This window comes from Phaseolus vulgaris, chromosome 3 (assembly GCF_000499845.2).
Source record: "Phaseolus vulgaris cultivar G19833 chromosome 3, P. vulgaris v2.0, whole genome shotgun sequence".
Lineage (NCBI taxonomy): Eukaryota > Viridiplantae > Streptophyta > Magnoliopsida > Fabales > Fabaceae > Phaseolus > Phaseolus vulgaris.
Window position 1 is genome coordinate 46,028,845 of NC_023757.2, and position 10,420 is coordinate 46,039,264.

The 10,420-nt window shown below is 29.1% G+C and overlaps 1 protein-coding gene across 1 annotated transcript; it reads left to right on the forward strand.

The window, feature by feature from the left end:
• Positions 1-1,497: 1,497 nt before the first annotated feature.
• LOC137808160 (ribose-phosphate pyrophosphokinase 1) lies at positions 1,498-5,734 on the forward strand. Its single transcript, XM_068609133.1, has 8 exons — positions 1,498-1,865; positions 1,959-2,132; positions 2,666-2,914; positions 3,442-3,585; positions 3,664-3,831; positions 4,347-4,416; positions 5,064-5,145; positions 5,494-5,734. The coding sequence occupies exons 1-8, from the start codon at positions 1,707-1,709 to the stop codon at positions 5,672-5,674; spliced, it is 1,227 nt and encodes a 408-aa protein (XP_068465234.1). The 5' UTR covers positions 1,498-1,706; the 3' UTR covers positions 5,675-5,734.
• Positions 5,735-10,420: the final 4,686 nt, after the last annotated feature.

A 10,420-nucleotide genomic window follows, 5' to 3' on the forward strand; every position in this document is an offset into this window, starting at 1 on the left:
TAAAATTATTTTTTTTTATAGAAATGATATGATGTTATATTCTTAATTGTCACTACAACTATTGTTTTATCATCCAATTAAAAATATCTTTAAATTAGCATTAAAACACCTATCAATTTTAGTCATTTAAGAATTCATAAAATTTCATTCACTCCATCAAATGCGTTTCAACTTATTCATTTGAATTCTAATAATAAATGTAGAATTGCATTAAATGTAAAGAGAAAATCTTTTATGGCCTGTAATAATGAATTTAAAATGTTTCAGAAGGGTCAAAAGGCTAGTCATCATATTATTGAAATTCATTTAAATCATTTCTTTAAACTATTTTTTTTTTACCTGAACTTAATATGTGTTTGGATTAGGAGGGAGATATGTTGAGATTGGAGAGAGTGACGTATGAGGATGTGAGAGGAAAGTGTCAAAAAAATGATAATATTTGGATTGGAGTATGATAGAGTGATGTGCAAAGAAAAATGATAATGTTTGGATTGAAGTATGATAGAGTGATGTGCAAAGAAAATTTATGAGAGTTTGTGAATTATGTGATGATGGTGAGAGAATTTTATTTTTTTTAAAGGTGCAAAATTTTACTTTACAATTTGATCATTACCTATTAAAAAAATTTAATAATTAAATGAGTTTTCTTTAAACATATTCATAAATTTAAAAATTATAATTAAAATAAATAAATATATATTCAATGTAAATAGGTATAATTTAAGAATTATAATTAAAAACATATGTATTGAAAAAATTAAATAAAAATAGAAACTTCACCTAATTTGTTAAAATATTAAACATGTATTATAAAATTCAAAAATAAATCACATATTATATAAATAAATAAAAATATTATTTTTCAATATTAAAACCCCTGTAATAATGAAAAATAAAAAATATAATATAATTAACAATAATTTTTTTTATAAAAAAATATAATTAAATAAATTATAACTAAAAACATAATAATTTATAAAAAAAATATTAATATAAATACAACAACAAATTAAATACAACAGAAATTAAAGTAATTCTTTAAAATATTAAATATATATTATAAAATTAATAAATAAATCACATCTTATATAAATAAAAAAATATTATTTTTAAGTTTAAAAAACATATAATAAAAAAATATTATAACATTAGAATAAATGAAAATAAATTTAAAAATAATACATACTGATGTGACTTTTCCTCTACATCTATTCTTTTAAAAAAAAAAAATATTTACTTTCACAATAATATCTTCTCCTTCTCTTCTTCACACCACTCTAAATCTAAATAATTAATATATTCTCCTTCTTTTCCTCACACAACTCTAAATCTAAATAATTAATATCTTCTCATTTCTTTATAGTACGAATATTACGTCTACGTAAGCAAACGTTCCCCGAAATCCAAATTACATTCACAGGCTGAGTACAGTAGTATTTGAATTAAATTATTTCATTTTTAGTTGTATATATTTCCCTGATAGATTAATATTATTTTATTGTGGTAAAACGACGTCGCGCGGTGACCCTCAGCCGCGAACACATAAAAAGCCGAATCTCGTGGAAAATACGAAGACCCGCCACCACTGGTAACAGAGCTCGAAATTCGCTTCGCGCTGCTCCAACCAAACCCTCTCTTCTCTCTCTCTCTCTCTCTTGCAGAGAAGAAGACACTTTACAAACCCTAACCCGTTGGTTCCTCCGTTCATGGCAACCTCACTCCTTCAGCCTTCTTCTTCTTCTTCCGCCCTGGCCTTTTCGTCATCTTCATCTTCTCTCTTCACCGGCACTTCCCATGCTCCCACTCTTCGAACCTTAGGTTTCGTCGACAGTTCGCGCGTTCGAATCCTCGCTCCTTGCAGCGTGGTAATCACAGAATCATCCGCTTTATTTTCATTATATCATTTTAAAATTATTATTCGCTCACGATTATGCTATTTCTTCTTGTTTCAATGGCAGAAATGTGACATGTCGGATTCTTCGAATTTCCCTAACTGGAAACCGACCATTCCGGTTCTCAACGAGCGGACGCTGCCGAAATTCTTGGAATCTGCGAGGGCAGAGAAAACGGTCAGCAGAAACAGTAACCGGTTGAAATTGTTCTCTGGCACCGCCAATCCTGTGCTCTCTCAGGTTATTTTCTATTTCTTTATCATTGAGTGAACGGTCTTAGTCGTTCTGGAAGATATTTCAATTTCTGAATGAAAATTAACGTGTATTCGTTGAACAATCAGGTACTTTAGGACGAATTTGATTTGACCGATGCATGCACGTTTAAGGACCTTTTCATCATTCAACGACTGTTGACTGACGCAATAGCTTTTAATAGACTTTTCTGACAATATTTGGTTTTTCGATTGAGTTTATTGAATTCTGCTAGTGGATTGGATTGAATAAACATTCAGTTTTATTTCTGATTCAAAGGATCAATAATATTGAAAAATTGATACCAGATTTTATCATGGTGTCATCTAGCGCCTTTGTATGCGTCAGTTTGTGGTTACAAACATGATGGACAATGAAAAAGCTTATTTGTTGAATTCAGAGTCTAGTATCTATCTGTTGTATTTGTTGCTTGTGAGAAAATATAGTTGGCGTGAATAGTCTTTCTACTGATTTGGTTTTTGTTGAGTTTTGTTGTTCTCTAAACGTGTTTGTATGATTAGGAAATCGCCCGTTACATGGGTCTGGAACTTGGAAAGATTTCCATCAAGCGTTTTGCTGATGGGGAAATCTATGTCCAGTTACAAGAGAGTGTGAGAGGTTGCAATGTATACCTTATACAGCCAACCTGCCCTCCAGCAAATGAGAATCTCATGGAGCTTAAAATAATGATTGATGCTTGTCGGAGAGCGTCGGCCAAGAATATCACTGCTGTGATTCCATACTTTGGATATGCAAGAGCTGATAGAAAGGCAAGTTTTTTTTGCACGTAGCTAATTTTATTTTACAACCAGTATTTTTAATTTATACAAAGGGTCTACATATGAGATTCAGTGTGGCAGACAAGATTATCCGACTCATTGGTTTATTATATTGGTGTACTTTTGTTATCTTTCTGGAAATTTTGCGATTGTTTTGATGTTTCTGGTTGATTTCTCCATTCTCTTTTATACTACACCTTGAACCTTCCAAGAAACCTCCCTGGGTTCCCTTAACCCTTCAACCTTGAGCTAACCAAACCATTAGCTATCCAAAGACAACCCAGAAATCAACCAAGACTCACCTTCTTGGAAGCTTTGCATCTTGTTTGTTGTTTGAGGCTTGGATTGGACTTTCCATGGTACCTTTGGGAGCCTAATTTGGTTTTCAGCACTATTAAATGGGGAATTAATTTGTTGATGTCTTTGTTTTTTTTTTTCAAAAGTTATACTTTTGGTTCCCTGTTTATGCTCAATCTTATACTCAAAGCTAAGATTTTTTATTTATTTTTCTTTTACAGACTCAAGGGCGTGAATCAATTGCAGCTAAACTTGTTGCAAACCTTATTACCAAAGCTGGGGCAGACCGGGTTCTTGCTTGTGACCTTCATTCAGGGCAGTCCATGGGTTACTTTGATATTCCTGTTGATCACGTTCATTGTCAAGTAAGTAAAGCTTTGAATGGTTGTAGTTTCATTCTGGGCTACATGTTTTCTAATACTATTGTTTATGATGTCCACTAGCCTGTGATTCTTGATTATCTTGCCAGCAAGACAATAAGTTCAAGTGACTTGGTGGTTGTTTCTCCTGATGTTGGTGGTGTTGCAAGAGCACGTGCTTTTGCAAAGAAATTATCTGATGCCCCTTTAGCTATTGTAGACAAAAGGCGCCATGGGCACAATGTTGCTGAGGTAATTACTGTGACAAAATATGTGCATTATCCTTGACATTCTGCATTTTTTTAAATTTCCATATATGTAAGGAAGTATACTCCTTAAACAAACATTATTGGGTTTCTTTGGTATTTTGTTATCAATAATTACTTTCTTTCCAGAAATGAATTTGTCCTGTACATCACTTTGGTTAATCAACACATGTGGCCATTGATAATGCCTATTTGATGTGTAGTAAGTTAAATGGTTACTTTCACATTATCATATTTTGATTTAAATTTCATCTGATACTGTACCTGGAAGTGTCTATCTTCTGTGGTTGGTTGCAATGTTGGATATTTGGGTGACATGTTACTCTGCAACGGTAGCCTATCTTATTGGTGTTTTCCAGAACTATTGTTTTTTATTGTTAGTTTTGGATGTGCCCATAGTTTAACTATTTTTATGGTATACTAATTATCCTCAGGGCTAAATTAAAGTTAATAACACGGATCTCCGAAGGTATATTTATCTGTGTTATGTTTGCCCTGAAGGTGATGAATCTGATTGGTGATGTTAAAGGAAAGGTTGCAGTAATGGTGGATGATATGATCGACACTGCTGGTATGTCAATTTCCCTGCCGTATTTTGAAATTTGCAAAGAAATGTTGTTTTCTTCTGTGCTTCTTTATTGCATACGTGGTTACTTTCTGGTTTAAAAAATTCATCTAAACAAAATTTAGCTAGATTTTTTAATTAAAATTTTAGACATATTTAAGTACTAGATCTTTTATGAATATATACATTCTCTGTAATATTATTTTATGGCTCTGGCATCCTGCTTTTCTATTTTGCCTAGTGTGTTTTCCTGGACTGGCTATATTCTAAGATTGAATTCATATTATCTATCTTAGTGAACATTTTATGAACAGATTCCAAATGTTCTTTAGCGTATTTTGGTGTTCATAAATATTTTCATTAGCTTATGTTGTTTTGAGGAACTGCTGAATCTAGTTATGGAGACAAGAAATTGATTAAATAATAACTTAATTGATGGGGGAAAATTCAGTCATATTTTAATCCATCCATTTGCCTGGGAAGATGGCTGATTGCTGTTTAAAAAAGTTTCAGCTTGCATTTCCTTCAGAAGCATTTTTGGTTTTTCTTCCTTGTTGAGTAGGCAAGAATGATGGTTGCATTAGTTTCATTTTGCTATTTTCATCATTGATATCTGTTGGTATGTATCTGATTCTAATTGTTTTGGACTGAAGGTACCATTGCTAAGGGTGCGGCACTGTTACATGAAGAGGGAGCTAGGGAAGTGTATGCGTGCTGTACTCATGCTGTTTTCAGGTATTGCCTTCGGTTTGCCCTACATTTTTATTCTTTGCTTCGTCCTTTTGTCTCCCTAGTTAATAATTGAATCTATGAAGTCTAGTCTCGAGTCCACTGCCAAATAAACTTCTTCCGTTCTTTATTGTAGTGATCTCTAGTTGCTAATTATTCAGTAATTAAAGATTGCTAATCAGCTTATTGGTCGTCGTTTACCTCTCTTTACTTTAATAAGCTTATGGATACATCTGTATGCATGTTTTACTGTATCTTCATCATTATATATGTTGCTTATGGTATTCATGTTCAGTATTGTATATAAACTAGTATTCATATAATGGTGGTTTTGTTTTATTTGGATGATCGCAGCCCTCCAGCAATTGAGAGGTTGTCCGGTGGCCTATTTCAAGAGGTGATTATTACGAACACCATTCCCGTTACAGAGAAGAACTATTTCCCGCAGTTAACTATCCTTACTGTAGCAAACCTGTTGGGTGAAACTATTTGGCGTATTCATGATGACAGTTCTGTTAGTAGTATTTTTCAGTAAACAGTCGTAATTACCTTCTGCAGTTAATTTAATCAATAAATAAATGCTGTTTATTTTGTACCCTTTGATCTTTTTTTCTATTTCGTCTAATTTTATTTTTAGTTGTCACCCCTTATTTTCTATATTTGACTAATATTTTGGCGGGTTGTCTATGCATATTTTGGATTATCAACACAAGTTAGCTCATGAATATTGTCCTTTTTCATGAAAAAACATGAGAAATTTTAACCAATAACTTTTCTAATTTGACCATGAAACAGGTAAATTTTATTAACAGGTGAAAAACTTTTAATTTATCCTTCATGAGAAATGTGACTTTTGTAGAATCATACAAAAATGACATGATTTAGCAACGGATATGAGTAAAGGAAAGTTCCTAGAACGAATAAGCAGAAGGCTCAACTTTTATTATGCACAAGGAAGATTGCTCTATGGTGTTTTGATGATTTGCAAATTTCTAAACTTGGTAATGAAAGGATTTAGTTGAATAGCGGATGCATATTCGAGATACTGTACACTAGCAAAAGCTTTATTTTATCATAATGAAGTTTAGTACATATTTTTTTCATTTACATTTTACTTTGTTTGATTGAGTCTATGTATTGTTCACGTGATTGAGATTAATTGCTTGAAAAGAAAGGAGGTGCTTGATAGGTATGATTTGAAGTGAATTGATTGGAAAGAAAGGAGAGGGGAGGAAAGAGTGTCCCCCTAAAATGAGAAAAAGAGAGTGGGAAGTTTCATTTGGGGGTATATTTTTGTTTTTCTCCCTGCATGGTATCGTCTATGTGCATGGATAAATTTTTTAAAAAGTTGACGAGTGTGAAAACTACAATGGTGTTTGAATGCATTTATGTCTTTATAACAGATTATCGAAACATGCATGATCGGTTAGAAGTAGTGTAATGACCAATTATGCTCTAGAGTGTGTGTGAATGGTTAACATTACTCCACCATTCACTTTATTACTTCACCAGTATAACATTACACTTTCCAGCATTAAGAAAATGCTGGTGACGTACTAATATTTAGTGATGAGTGGTAGGTAGTTTGAACAGTCTAAAATCACCTTTTCCTCTTTTCTGTTTCTTCATTGCCAACATCCCATTTGCCAATCGTTCCATCCATTCCTTCTTCATATATGTTATTCATTAACTTTTTAACATCTCGGAAGATTTTTTTTTTCTTTGGGTTGAGTTTGATATTAAGAAGATATATGTGAGTCGATTTCAGATCGTCAAAATAAAGTTAATTTTTAGTTGTATTGACTTACGCATGAGGTTACGGGGCATGTCATGAGTTGAGTCTGACATTGTGTATGAACATACTCATATTTAAAGACATTCATGTCGTATCAGAATAAATTACAGAATTTTGGATAATCAACCTTAAATAGGAGGTAACAGTTTATTATTGAATTAAAACAATAACAAAACCAGATAAAAAGGAAACACACTAGTGATAAAAAGGAAACACAATAGTTAAGAGTTGATATTCTTTGCTATTGGATTTTGGATGCACTTAGAAATGTTTTTACAGGTGACCAGATAAAAAGGAAACACACTTGCTAAGAGTTCATATTCTTTACTATTGAATTTTGGATGCACGTAGAAATGTTTTTACGGGTGTATTAGTGTAGGTACCTGAAAATTGAAACATTGAGGTTTGCAGATATAAGACCTTTTAAAAATGTACATGTCCAGTCAATATCACTATTAATGTTTTTTTAGGATTATAATCACATGACTACATAATCGGGACATAATTGATTATATAATAACATAACAAGGTTACTTGATATAATTCATGATATTTTATTTTTCTGTTACTAATAACAACAGTAACCTTACAATATCATTTTTGATCTTTTAATGTTATTTTTGTATTAAAAATTAAAATAATGTGACGATATTTGCGTAATATTAATTACTCAAAATTTATAATTTAAATAATTTGTGTAGTTTCTAAAAGGTTTTTAATTTAATTATTATAATAATTAATTATTTTTAATTTTTAAAATTGGATTCTATTGAATCCATTGCAATATTTTGTGAATTGAATTAGATAGATTTTGAGATATTAACTAAATTAGTTTTTTCTTTTGAGTAACATATTTCCACTCTTGATAACATTATCGTTGTTTAAAAAATATTACAAAATAAGAAACCAAATCTTAAAAAAATATTAAAATACAAAAGAAAAATGGGTACTCTAACTTAAAATGCAGAGGAAAGGAATTGATTTTCATAAGAACTGATGATTCATCATGATTTATACTTGGATTTAGTTCACAATGAAACAGTTAAAAAATAGTCCAGTACCCATGATTTTTGAGTAAATGCTTAAAGACAACAAAGTATAACTTCATTTGTAAAACGATACTTATTTTAAAAAATAAAAAATCTTAAAGATAGGAAATGACATACAATATAAAGATTAAATTAAAATTATAGTATATAATAAAGTGTGTGTGTGTGTTTTGCACTAGATAAGAAAGTGCTTAATAAACCATTTCAATGAAACGAATTTTTTTTTATAAATTTAATTTCTAAACATTGTACCCCAAGAAAAGTTAATATTGCATACGTTTTTATCCTAAGCCAAAAAATACACATATAGCTTTACTAAGAAAATATTATTTACAATATATTGCAAAATAATTAACAATAACTTACGTAACTCTTTGGTTCATACAAGTGGGTACCATACTAAAATGCAACTTACTCAAATATTATTATTTATCATATGCAAGTGGGTAATTGACACCTAAATTCTTATAGATATCTACAAGACATTTTGAACTTAATATGATTTTATAATGTAATAGTTGTTATGGCCCAATAAGATACTCAAGCACGACAATTTTTTAACAATAACATATTTGTCGTCGTGTGACTTTAAATATGTTTTTTTTTTCATATAATTATTACTTTTAATTATAGAATATGACATATAGAGTATATGATATTCAATGAAATGTCTTTATAAGTATCCAAGAAAAATAAAAATAAAATAAAAAATGGCTTTTGAAATTTTCTAAGTAATATTATCACTATCATATGCGTGCGTGTGATGTGATATTAGCGAGATCAATCGCATAATGTGGTTTCACTCACAAACAAAATAGCTTTATAATTAAAATTCTCTCCCTATAATAACCACATCATATATTTTTCTCTAACTTTTTAAAAGGTTTTCATTTATATATTTATGGACAATAATAAATTTTTAACCCTTTTAAAACAATTTGATGTATTTGATAATATATTTTTTCTATTTATGACACATAATAAAATATTTAACTTTTTTTAAAATTATTATATTTTACAGTATGTTTATTATTTGAGTCATAAAAAAAATACTTTTTAAATGTTTTAGTATCTTTTGATTTCATTTTATAACTTACTATAAATTATATTTTAAATTTATAATGGACAATTTAAACTGTGATGTAAATTTGTTTTAACTATTAGACAATTTATTTTTGAATATATAGTTTGTGTACTAATAATATAAAATATTCTTTTACACTTTTCATAACCACAAACTCATTTTTTTTTGGTTTTATGTTAATTATTATAATATTTATACCAATAATAAATTCTAATTTAGTACCCATATAAATTCTTTAAATTGACAATGCATAGAAATAATATATTTTTTTAAAATTTTAAGGTAGAAATATATTAAAGAGTAAAACGTCTCTGTTGATTTATACTTTTATATGATATTGTTAATTTTTATTTGCGGTGTAATAGTATGATATGCACAAGTTACTTAATTAAATTAATTAATATAAACAATAAAAAAACAAGTATTTTTTTAAAAAATTGGGATACAACGACAATTCTAAATATAATTTTAGTCGTTTGTGGACCTACAACAACACTTTTTATTAACAACTATATTTGTATGTGGTTAATACGATGACTCAATTAATGTTAAAATATGCAAGAATGTGTCGTTAAATTTTTTTTTATAGTAGATTTTTTTATTTATTTTGATTTTTATAATTAATTTTTACTAACTTTTCAGTTTAACTATTGATATTGACCACATAGTCTTAAGTTGATTTCCCCCCTAATCAACAATGAAAAAAAAAATCTTAGCTAACTTTGGATAAAAAAGTGTTGGTAATGTGTTAAAAAGTCTCTACAAACATTGAAAAATATTAAATGCCAATTAAAATATTCTAGACAATGTTAGCTAAATACTACATACTACTGAAAATCAATTAATAAACATCACTAATTATATAATTGAGAAAAGAATGTTGATGATGTTAAAAAATAAATAGCTACATCCTCACTAAGCTAAATTGAGGAATCTTAGTTAGTGTTGAGTCAATGAAGGGAAGTTAAGTAATTTATAGTCAAGTCAACGATTTTCCGCTTGAGTTCAAGATGAAAAAAAAAAAAAGTATGAAGAGAAAAAACCTGATTATAGAGAAAACATATTATCAAAATTTTCAAATTCTAATATTTTAGGTGAAAAAAATTGTTTGTAATATAATTTTTTCTTTTAAATTTATAGAATTTCATATTTTAATTTTATTTCCTCAATAAAATAATCATTTTAAGAAATTTCGTTCATTCAAACACACTATTTATGGAAAAGCACTGCAAACAACATTTTCAAAATTATCGAAAAATGTTAATTTAGTTTAAATAAAAATAAAATTGATCCAATTTTGAGAAAAATATATTGAACCTAAATAATAATTTTAATAATAAGAATAATATTCTT